This window comes from Haliaeetus leucocephalus, unplaced genomic scaffold (assembly GCF_000737465.1).
Source record: "Haliaeetus leucocephalus isolate CR32 unplaced genomic scaffold, Haliaeetus_leucocephalus-4.0 Scaffold162, whole genome shotgun sequence".
Classification (NCBI taxonomy): Eukaryota; Metazoa; Chordata; class Aves; order Accipitriformes; family Accipitridae; genus Haliaeetus; species Haliaeetus leucocephalus.
This window is the reverse complement of record NW_010972598.1, coordinates 15047438-15059176: the sequence shown is the minus strand read 5'-3', so window position 1 is coordinate 15059176 and position 11739 is coordinate 15047438. Positions and strand designations below refer to the sequence as shown.

General features: G+C 60.8%; 1 protein-coding gene across 1 annotated transcript in view; it reads left to right on the top strand.

Annotated features, from left to right (window-relative positions):
- The first annotated feature begins 10770 nt into the window (after nt 1–10770).
- TET3 (tet methylcytosine dioxygenase 3) overlaps nt 10771–11739 on the top strand; it is a 10407-nt gene continuing 9438 nt past the window's right edge. Inside the window, exons 1-2 of the mRNA XM_010563028.1 lie at nt 10771–10869; nt 10994–11719. Of these exons, the coding sequence (XP_010561330.1) occupies nt 10771–10869; nt 10994–11719 (825 nt within the window). The remainder of the gene's footprint in view (nt 10870–10993; nt 11720–11739) is intronic.

The window sequence follows — 11739 nt, the reverse complement described above, 5'->3', positions numbered from 1 at the left end:
CCTTATTACCTCATTGCTCTTTCGGCATTTTTTTTTAAAAAAAATTATTATTTTTATTAATCCTCTCCCCTCCATCCCCTAAATGTGCTGAGCTCAGAGGTACGGCGGGGTGATGCTAACAAGGGCGATGAGGCTCCCCGTGGCGTGACGTCACCCTGACGTAACGCGTCCGCTGGCAGCTGTCATCCCTCGTTGTGACGAGGACGCGGGGGTCCGGCGGGGTCGGCCCCCCCCCCCGCTTTTCGTCATGCCGGGAATAACGGGGGGTAGGATGGAGGTGGGGAGAAAAAGCGGTTTGTCCTTGTTGGAGGGGTCTTGTCCGCCAGCCGTGGCAGCGATTTGGGTTATCCCGGTGCCAAGAGCGGTGTGGTTTGGCGGCGGGTACGATCCGACTGGCTGCGGATGCTGGTGGCACCGGGGGACGTCCCCGAAGCCGGGGAGAGCGTGCCGAAACGTGTGGCCGCCCCGAAGTTTTGAGTCCGCGGTGAGCGGCTTTGGCACCACGTGTTTTCGAGGGATGGGGATGCTTCAGATCTCGCACCCGGGATGCGCCGGCGCGTGCAGCCGCCTGCCCACCGATGCCGGAGCCGCCTCCAGATCCGCGGATGCTTTGCCAAAAAAAAAAAAAAAAAAGACCCTGTCACAGGTGCTGGGGTGCCGGGTACCGCGGGGTGCCGGGATGCGGCAAGCGCCGGTGCAGCCCCGAGGTTGCATCATGCTGGGGAGGGATGGGCAGCACCGGAGCAGAGTCCTCACGGGTTGTTACGGTGGCCCCATAAACGAGCCCTGCTCTTGGCCTTTGGCACCTAATTAGCTGTGACGAGGTTTGTTTTTCGGATTACCGACCTGGACTCTTTATCGCAGGTAATTAAGGGGAGAGGTGGCTCGGAGGAGGAGCCGATGGAACCTTGGGAAAGCAAAATGTCCCCCTCCCCGTGCTCTGGCCTTTCCTGGTGGGGGTTTTGCTGGTCCCACTGGGGACGGGGTCGGTGAAGCAGTGGTGCGGCGCCTCTGGGATGTGCAGTTGTGCTGCAGGTTTGCGTCCCAAAAAGCCTTTCCTGGGGTGTCCTCAGGCGTGCTGGCGTGCTGGGAGTGAGCTGTGCCCATGGCGCTGAGGTCCCCAGTCCCCTGCCTGCATGTGCTGGGGTCCCCAGTCCCTGTCCCCATGGTGTCAGGATATTCGGATTCCTGCCTGCATGTGCCAGGGTCTCCCATCCCCATCCCTGCAGCATCAGGATCCCTGGTCCCCTGCCTGTGTGTGCTGGGGTCTCTGGTCCCCATCCATGTGGCATCGGGTCCTCAGTCCCCTCTCTATGTGTGCCAGGGTCCCCAGGCCCTATGGCATTGTGTGTCCCTGTCCCCATAGCATTGGGGGTCCTGACCCCCTGCCTATGTGTGCCGGAGTTCCCCGGTCCCCATCCCCGCTGTGTCAGGGTCCTTGGTCCCCTGCGTGTGTGTGCCAGCGTCCCCATCCCTATGGCAATGGTGTCCCTCGTCCCCTGCCTGCGCATGGTGGGGTCCCTGCTCCTTGTTTCTGCAGCGTCGGGGTCCCTAGTCCCCATCCCTATGACATTGGGGTCCTCGGTCCCCTGCCTGCATGTGCCAGCGTCCCCGGGCCCCGTTCCTATGGCAATGGGGTTCCCGTTCCCTGCCCGCGCGTGCCGGGGTCCCCGCCGTGTCCCTCGCTCCACGTGCGCGCAGGGAGCCTTTCTGGTGGGATGGCAATGAAGGGGCCAGTGCCGAAGCCCGCTGTCCCTGTCCCCTCGCTGTCCCCACCGTGGCTCGGGATGCGGGCTGGGATGAGAGCGATGTACCCCAAACCCAGCCCTCCTGGGGACCGGTCCCCCCTCTCCCCTCCTCTGCCAGCTCTTTAATCTTGCTGCTTTGAGCTCGGTGCAAGAGGGTGCCAGACCATTTTTGAGGATGAAAGAGCTTTTTTTTTAACCCCCCCCCCTCCCCGGGCCGGCATCCAAGGGGAGATGAAATGAAATGGGAAGAGGCTGGAGGTGAAACAGCTGCGATCGGCTCCGTCCCCGCTCCACATCTGCCCGCCACGCCGCTGCCAGGCCCGCAAACCGAGCTCAACCCCAATTTTATCCTCTCTCCCAGGGCCGAAACCTCCTTTCCCCGTGAGCCGGGATGCTCGGTGGTGGCGGGACAGGGCTGGCAGCGTGCAGGCGGCAGGGATTTTGCAGGCAGGGTTCTGCTGGGTTGTCGGAGGGAGTCGTGTCGCGGGGACAATGCGGCGTGTTTGTTTGCTACAGCTAAAATGGCAGTTCTTAAGGGGAAAAAAAAAAAAAGAGAGAAGTGCTTCTGCACATCCAGTCGCCGCATCTTTTGATTAAATGAGATTTTGCTGTCAAACGGGGGAGCTGGGGACCACGAGCTCCCGAGCCTGCAATTTCCATCGCAGCCAAATGAGGGGAAAAAAAAACCCTGAACCACCTCGAGCCCTGAAAATGCTGTATGAAAAATGGATTGGAGCAAGTTGTAATTGCTGCAGTCGTCAGCGCGGAGGCCGGGGGATGCTGTGTAATAGCTGGAGGGTTCGTCACCGCAGAGCTGGTGGCTGCTGGTGGCACGGCCCCTGTCACCACAGCCCCCCACTTCCCAGCCTGGCGGAAAAGGATGGAGGAGCATCCCGGGCGCTGCGGCCCGTTGCAAACACTGTGCTGGAAGGCGATGGGGTGCAGAAGGGGGATGAGCAGCAACCGGGCGAGGGGCTTTAAAGACCCTGAGCCTCTTAGAAACCCCTGTTGGTGTTGCAATTAAAGCCGTTGCACTTAACGCCGTTGCATCTAATGCCATTGCATTTAGCGCCGTTGCACTTAACACCGTTGCATTTAAAGCCCTTGCACTTAAAGCCCTTGCAATTAAAGCCCTTGCACTTAAAGCCATTGCAATTAAAGCCCTTGCACATAAAGCCACGCCAATTAAAGCCATCACAACACAAGCCCTTGCAGCGGGGCTGACTTCTCCCACCCGTGCCGGACGCCTCGCCGAGCCTTCCCCGGTTGGGATGGTGCCATGAAGGCAGCCGCTGCTTGTCCCTTGCCTGTCCCCGTGCTCCTCGCCTGCAGCCGCTGGCAGCCGGTGCTGCCGGCCGGAGCACGCTGCCTGCCCGCACATGGCTTTTTTTAGGTTTACAAACATGACGGCCCCGTGCACGCGCCGCTTCCCCCCCTCCTTCCCCGTGAGTCATCAACCCCGTCACCGGGCCGGGGAAGCCGGAGGCGGCGTCGGCACATCCCCCTCGGCACTGATGACCCCAGCGGGGGGAAAGAAAATCAAAATTAGATTTTTTTTTTTTTTCCCCCTTTTTTTGTCATTCCCATTCCTCTTTTGGCGAGCGAGATGGGGAGGATGCGGATGGTGACCGTGGCTGCCATCCTGGCTCGCGGTGGCCCATGATGGGGTGTTTTCGGAGAGGACTGTGGCACCAGTTGGCGGGTGGGAGAGTTGAAACGCTGCCGGCTTCCTCGCCCAGCCGGCGACTGCGTTTCGGTAGCCTTGGATTCAAGGCGACGCTGATTGGTGCGGTTTTGGGGACGGGTGAGGTTTCAGGGGGGAAAAAGCTGGTGAGACCCCAAAATGTAGGCAGAGGTGCTGGCAAAAGTCTCGTCATGCGGCTCCCCAGGGCCCGGTGCTGCCGGTGCCGCGGCTGCCGGTGAGCGTGGATGTGCCGAAGCCCCCGCGGCTGAGCTCATCGCCGGAGCCGGTTGGCGTCGGGGCTGAGGTGGCTGCGGTGACTCAGCAGCGCCGGCGCTGAGTCAGCAGCACCAGCCCCCGGGGAGGCAGCCGGGACAGGGGGGGAGCTTTAAATTTTGGTGAAGAAAAAGCAGGGGTTTTTGTACAGCGTGCTGCAAAATGGTTTTGCTGGTGCTGAGCCAGCGTCCGTGCCACCGGCACATGTTTTCCACGCCGTGCGTCTTCCTCCAGCTTTGGAAAAGGGATTTCATCCAGAGGGGTCGCGTTTCCCACCCGCCGTGAGATGCTTTTCCACACTGGGGACGGGTCGTGGCGGTGAAACCAGCTCTGGGTTTGGCAGAGCTGGCGTTTTCCCTGCTCCCAGACGGGGCAGGGCTGGGCTCCCACTCATCTCCCGGCTCCTGCCCGCCGGCCATCGCACCGCCGACTTGTCCGTGCTTGTCGGGCAGGAGGGCGGTGGCGCGCACGGTTCTCCTCCTCCTCCTCCAAAAGGTCGGGCTGTGTGGCACGGCGGCGGTGTGAGGAGCCCCCACGTCCCGGGGAGGGGGGACACACTGCAGCATCCCCCAGGTATGATGGGACGGGGATGGGCTGGAGGGGAGCTGAGCACCCATGGGGGCCAAGAGGGTGCAGGGACTCCCCTCTGCTCAAACCGGGGGAGGCAAAACCTTGAAAATGGGGGTGCGGTTTGGTTAGTGCATGGGTGTGAGGTGGCTTTCCTCCTCGCTCCCCCCAAATTGGCTTTCTCCACCTGATTTGCAATGCAAAGGAATTGGCGGGGTGGAAATGTCTCCGGTGGGGGGGTTGGTGGGGCTGAAGGGGCCAGGAGGGGACCGAGCCTGGTCCCGTGGGGGACGCCGGCAGCACGGCTGCGAAATCCGGCCCAGCCCCGTGGGGGCGGCTGGGGTGGGACGGCAAACACTGCTGGGCTGGGCGAGAGGCGAGGCGAGGCCCCAGGCCTTTCTCCTACAGCCCACGTGCTTCCCCCTTCCTTCTTCCCTCCCAGATGGGTCCTTTTTCCTTCCTGACCCCTTCCTCCCTGACCCTGTCCCCTTCCTCCCCACCCCCTTGCCCTTCTTCCCCTTCTTCCCCTTCTTCCCCTTCTTCCCCTTCTTCCCTTTCTTCCCCTTCCTTCTTCCCCTTCCTTCTTCCCCTTCCTTCTTCCCCTTCCTTCTTCCCCTTCTTCCCCTCCCTCCCCTTCCCCTTTCTCCCCATTCCCTCCTTCCTTCCGCTTCTCCAGGGACAGAGCAGACACAGCTCCCCACTGAGCCGCTGCTGCCCACCAGCCGACAATTTGGCTTTGCCCAGCCGGCCCCGGCGCCAATCTGGTAGCCGAGCGCCGGCACGAGAGGAGCCAGCTGTGTTTGAGGAAAAAAACCTCTCCAAGAAACAAAAATAACGCCGCTTTTTTTTTTTTTTTTCCCCTCCTCCTTTTCCCTTTCAAGAGCTCAGCTCCCTCCCTGCCCGGCCGGAGCTGGGAGCCTGACGCGGCTCTGCGCTGTGCCAAGCCTTTCCCCCTGCCCGCGCCAACTGGCGTCTCCCGGCTCGGCTCCACGCCGCGGTGGGAAGGCACGCCGTAGTGGGAACGCACGCTGTGGCTTGGCTGCGGCAGCTTGCTTCCCAAAAGCTGCTCCAGTGGGAGCATCCACTGGGACATCGCTCGCCTGTCCCCAGTGCCAAGCATCCCTGCTCCGAACAGCCCTGCTCTGAGCATCCCTACCCTGAGCATCCCTTCCCTGAGCATTCCTGCCTGGAGCATCCCTATTCCGAGCATCTCTTGCCTGAGCACTCCCGCCCCAAGCATCCCGATCCCAAGCATCCCCACCCCAAGCATTCCTACCCTGAGCATCCCTGCTCCGAGTATCTGTACCCTGAGCATCCCAATCCGGAGCATTCCCTCCCAGAGCATCCCTGCTGCGGCCCCTCCAAAAGGGAGAAACCCTTTTCCTGGAGGAAACGAGGAGGATGGAGATGGGAACACATTTTTTTCCACCTGGAAAAAAATCCCCCATCTCCCTTGGAAGCTCCCGGCGCTGGCGGGATGCCAGTGCAGAAGCTGAGAGCGGGACTATATCGTGTTCAACTGCCTCGTCGTACTCCAGAGAGAAGGAAAAGGGGGTGAAATAATCGCCCTAGCGCTGTGCGGAGAGGGGTTATGGCTACGGGGGTCCCTGAAAGTGCTCCCGGGGCTCGTGTAAAGCAAGAGCCGGGCTTCCCGTGGCGTAAATCAGCTCAGCTCCCTCGGCATCGGCGCTATTCCGGCTTTTCTCCGGGCTAAATGAGGACAGGAGTGAGCAGCTCAGACCCAGCGCCGGGGTCAGCCGGGGCCATGGAAACAGCTTGGAAAACAAGGCGGGAGAGGCAGCCGCGGCCGCCCGCGGCGCCGGGAGGCAGCGGGACCGCGAGCCGGCGCGGTGGGTACCCCGGCCGGGGGGGAGCCGGAGGGGAGCCGGGGGCTATCGTGAGTCCGGCTCGGCGCTCGGGTTTCCCGGTTTTCCTTTATTTTCCGTTTTCAGGGGCGTTGAGCTTGGGTTTAGGGCACCTGCGCCGTTCAGCTCCTCTCCGGCATCACCCCTGCCGGTACCTGGGGTCAGTGGCGGTGGTTTGGGACCGGGAGGGGGTTTTTTCCGTCTCTCGGGGTCCGTCGAGGCGAAGCGGTGCCCCCCAGGAGCATCAATCCCCGGGCGGACGTGTGCGTGATTTCGGCAGCTTTTCCTTCCCTGGCAAAGCCCTTTGGTGGCACCGGCCGCGCGGTTTGTTATTGTAGGGTCTCCTGCACTCAGGCATGCTCGGTACTTACCCCCCCTCCGCGGTGCCCCCCAACCCGCCGTCCCGGTGGAGGATCCCCGGGGCTGTTGCCAGAGGAGGAAAACCACAAGCTGAGTGCCGGGGCTGGCCGGGCTCCACCGGCGCGGTGCGGGGCCGGCAGCCAAGCTGCCTCCTGCCTCTTGGCCGGCCCGTGCCGCTGGCTGGCAGCGGCACCCGCTGACCTCCCAAACACCCCGCTGTGCCCTCGCCGCAGCCCCGGCGCACGGCATTGCGTGTCCCCCCTCTGCCGCCCAGATGCCACCAGGAAAGGCTCGGCATCCCCGCTGGTACAGTCCGGCCTTCCTCCGCTCTCCTCCGGCTCCCAAATTCTCCACTTTTAATAAAAATTGAGCATTTTTTGTAGCGGGACGACACCAAGCGGCGTCTTCCAAGCTGCTTTGCGTGCACCGAGTTGCTCTGTTCTCTGCAGCTGAGCCGTTTGGCTCCTGCCAAGGGATTTAATAAAACCCCAAAATATGTATACGGGGCAATTTTGGGGCTCCCGGCAGGGGGGAGCGGGTGTTTTTGGAGGACGAGGGATTTAAAAACCTGTTCCCCTGTTGGCTTTGGATGGGTTTAATTTGTTTTTCGTACAGCCCAGCGGGGAGGTTGAAAGTAATAATTTGAAATATAGAGATATAGACTGCAGGATATATAGACTGCTGGCCATATAGGATTGTTGGAGGTATAGGTCACTGGATATGTAGGGTTGCTGGATATAGTGGACTGTGTATTTAGGGTTGCTGGGTGTTTAGGGTTGCTAGAGATACGGGATTGAGGAATATATAAGTTGCTGGATACAATAAGCTGCTGGATATATAGGGTTACTGGATATGCAGGTTGCTGGATGTATAAGATCGCTGCTTATGTAGGGTTGCTGGATGTATAGATTGCTGGATGTGTAGAGTTGCTGGATATGTAGACATATAGGGTTGTTGGATGTATGGGTTGCTGGGTATATGGGATTTGGGTATTTAGGGTTGCTGAGTGTTTAGGGTTGCTGGATATATAGGTCTGCTGGATATATGAGATTGCAGAATATATATGTTGCTGGATATAACGAGTTGCTGGATATATAGGGCTACTGGATACGGAGGTTGCTGGATGTATAAGATTGCTGATTATACAGGGCTGCTGGATATGTAAGGTTGCTGGATGTGTAAGGTTGCTGATTATATAGGGCTGCTTGATAGATAGGGTTGCTGGCTATATGGGGCTGTTGAATATATAAGATTGCTGGACATACAGGTTGCTGGTTACGTAGGATCGCTGGATATACAGGGTTGTTAGATAGGTGAGATTGCTGAACATGCAGGTTGCCGGGTCTATGGGTCAGTGTATCTATAGGGCAGCAGGAGCTGTAGGGCAGTGGGATCTATAGGGCCACCGCTGGCGGGGGCTGCTGTTCCCCGCCGTAGCCGGCGGAGCTGCGGCCATCCCTCCCCGCCGGCTCGCGGGACCGGGGTCCCCCCCGTGTCCCCCCGCGGGGTGTCAAGGCGCCTTTCGGGGCCCGGCCAGCGCCCACGAGCTGTGGGGGCCAGCGTGGGGCCCTCCGCCGTCCGTCCGTCCGTCCCTACGTGCGCGCAGCGCCGGGGCTAATGGCTCCTCCAGCTGGTTTTGCAGGGGGCGGGGAGGGCCGGGGCGGCTGAGGCTTGAACAACTCGTTTCGTCTTTCCTCGCCGAACGGTCCCGCCATCGCCTCTGGCTTCGCCTCCCACCCCGCACACGTAAGTGCCGTCCGGCCAGAGCCGTACCCGAATCCGGCACCGTGCCCCCGCCGGGGCTCCCCCCCGGCACTCGCCGGGTTATAAACGGCTCCGGACTATTCCCAGGGAGCGCAGCCCAGGCTGGAAACCCTCCAAGCCGGGCTCTGCGTGTGTGGTTATTTTTTTTTTTTTTTCCTTTCCTTCCCTCTGTTTACGGCATTTAAAATGGGGGGAAAAAAAAAAAAAAAAAGAAGAGGAAAAACAGATTAAAAAAATAAATGTTTTTATCCTCAGGGGGACTTTTCCCCTTTTATAGCACCTGGAGGATGCAGAAGGGACTGTGCAGGAATCGAGCAGCCAAGCTAACCCAAACTGAAACGCTTGGTTTTCTCTTTATTTTAATTTATTTCCCTCCCCCCCTCCCCAGCTTTTATTCTTTTCCGGGGCGAATGGAAGGAGGTTTGGGCAGGCAGTGCTTTTTCCGGGGAAAACGGGCCGAGGCGTGGAGGAATAGGTGCCCACGGCAGCAATGGAGGGATTTCTGCGGATGCTGCCGGAGTGAGTTGGGATGGGGAGGGGGATTAATTTTTGGGGAGAAGCCGCAAGGTCTTTCCATCTCCCGGCCTGCAGGGCCAGGAACAAAAGGAGCTGGATGAGACAGCCAGGAAAAAAATAATTATATTTTATATATATATCTCTCTCTCTACCTATTTCCCACCCGCCCCCCCCCCATTTGGGGAAGGTTGTGGCTTTCGGATTAACCCTTTGGGAGCTGGGGGGATGCTCACTCCTGCCTTGTGTTTGCAGGGTGAACTATTTTCCTGCATTCCCAGCCTGGGTCGATAACCTGGTTTATGGGATGGAGCAGCCCAAGGTGCCACCCTGGCCCGGCGGCTGTTTTTTGGGGCTTCCCCTGCCATTACCCAGCAGGTTCCCTGCCCCCGGGTAGATCCTTGGGGCCAGCGTCTGCTCCCCACCCAAGGCAAAACAGGTTTGTCATCGTTTCTCCAGGCTGGTGTCACCACCGCAATGGTGGGGACCCTTCAGGGCATGAGTGTGTCCCCCCAAGGTCTCAGGGGGGGGCTCAGGGCATTTTTCTGCCTGCCACCATGTGCTGCTTGGGAAAAACCCTTTTGGCTGGGGAGGAGGAGGAAGATGACGGCGTAGGAAGGACGGGCGAGGCTGTTTCTTCCTCGGTTTGCAAAGGAGAGCGGAGGCGGCGTGTTGTCCCCACCCTGCCCAAGCTGCTGTTTCGCCGGCACACGGCACAAACCGGCAGCGAAGCCCTCGCTCCCCAGACCTGATGGACCGGTCCCATCGCTGGCAGCTCCATTGCTTGGCTCCGGGGATGCTGCGAAGGGACCGAAGCCGGAGCCCCTATAAAGCTGCGGCAGCATCGGGGTGAGCCCTGTGCCGGAGTGGGGCCACGGTGATTTGTACCGGTGCTGTGTTCCCTTGGGAGTTTCCCCCCAACCCGGGGAGGGGGGGGATTTTGGGGATATAATCGTGCTGGGAGTGGTTCCTCCTTGGTTTTGCCAGGGTTTCGCCACAGTCAGCAGTGTGCTTATCTCCGGTGTAGAAACCACCCGCGCTCAAGCGTGCACCTTTGCTCACCCTCTCACCCTGAAGGACGCCCGTGCCGAAGCCATGGGGTCGGTGGCTGAAGGGTTAAACGCGGCTCCACCGCCAACAGCCGCGCGCGGTCACACAAGCCGTAACTTGGGGTCTCCTGGCTAGTCTGGGCTGCGGATCCTTCCCACCAGCCGGTACCGGCACCGTCCAGAGGCAGGAAGCTCTGACCACAGCCTTTGCTTGCTTTGTCATATTTTTTTCCAGTGAACTTTGCTGTATTTTTAGCTTGCAGGAAGCTCCCCCCGGTTGTCAGCAAACTGCTAACTACCCTGCCAGCGCCCGGCACCCCCGGCTGCTGGAGCACTAAAATCCCCGCCGCCGAGGGGGGAGAGAGCCGCAGAGCGCAGAAGGACCCCCCTATCCCTGGCAAAATCCCTTGGAGGGTCTTAACTGGGGCGCGCAAGCCCAGACGCCGGGGTGACGGTCTCCCTGGGTGCCGCCACCTCACGTCGGCATGGACGTCTCTAATGGTTTTTGGTCTCTTCTTGGCACACGGCCGGTTTTCTGGACGCTGGTGCTGTAGCTCGGCGTTGCCGGGGGGCCCTGGCCAGCCGTGTTGATACAGACGCCGGGTTATTCGAGGTGAAAGCATCCCCGCGCCGCCCCTGGCACCGGCGTAGCCAACTCGGCGGCTTCCTGCCGTGCCGCGGCCCCCGGCGAAGGACGGCTGCTCCCGGCCAGGATGTTTGCTTTGGGCATGGGTCCAAAAAAACCCCCCTTTTCTCCCCGTGCCGCTTCCTTCGCCGGTGCAAACCGTGTCGCTAGAGCCAGGGACGCCCTCCCCGTCCCACCTCGGCGGGTCTCGCCCTCAGCGGGTGATGGAAATCCCGAACCGTCCTGTGAGCAATTTCGAAAGCGGGTGGCGGGGTGGGGACGTGGGCGGCGCGGGGCCAGCGCAGTGGAAACCGGCCGCCTTATGAGCCGAGCTGCTCCTTACGCAGCCGGGCAAAAGCCGCCTGGTTTTGCCGGCGGCGATTATTTTTTCGCGCGGCTCATCCGCGTCTTCATCAGCCGGGTCAGAAAAAGAGATGGGGAAAGGGGGAATAAAAGAAAAAAAGAGGGAGAAGATAGGGCGTGGGATGATGGCACGTGGGTCGTGGCAGGGGATGCTCACGTCTCTCCTCTCTCCCTCCTCGCAGACAGGTTCGGCGGGCGACCCGGTTGATGGACCCAGCAGAAGCCAAATGGAAGAAGGGCCAATTAATTATGTCGAAGAAAGGCGGCTGAATGAGGGCAGTGGGCTCAGCCTGGCAAATGGGGGCCGGCCGGAGGCGGGGGGCACTGCGCTGATGGAGCCGAGCGGCTGGTCGCCGGGCCAGCCGCCTGCCGCCGGTAAAGCCCACCTGGAAGACGTCAGGAACCTGGTGGCCTTCTCAGCGGTGGCCGAAGCTGTTTCTTCCTACCGGCTGCCACCCCCGGGTTCACCGTCGCTGCTGTACGAGAAGTTCGATTCGGAGATGAGCCGGGGTGGGCTGAGTGCGGCAGACGGCGTGCCACGAGGGGAGGACCTGCATGCCCTCAAGGCTGCCCTGGCTTTGGCCAAGCACGGCGTGAAGCCCCCCAACTGCAACTGCGATGGTCCTGAGTGCCCTGACTACCTGGAATGGCTGGAGCAGAAGATCAAGACGGCTCTCGGCGAAGAGCCGGCATCACCGCGGCCCTGCGCCACCGCCAACCCCCCGCCGCCCCCCCAGGAAGGTGCTATCGACCCCCAGCCGGTGCCTGAGACCGCCGAGCCGTGCCCGCCCGACGGCCTCCCCTTTTCCCAAAGCGCGCTGACCATCGCCAAGGAGAAGAATATCAGCCTGCAGACCGCCATAGCCATCGAAGCCCTGACGCAGCTCTCAGCTGCTCTCCCCCAGCCCGCCGGTGACGGCCAGCCCCC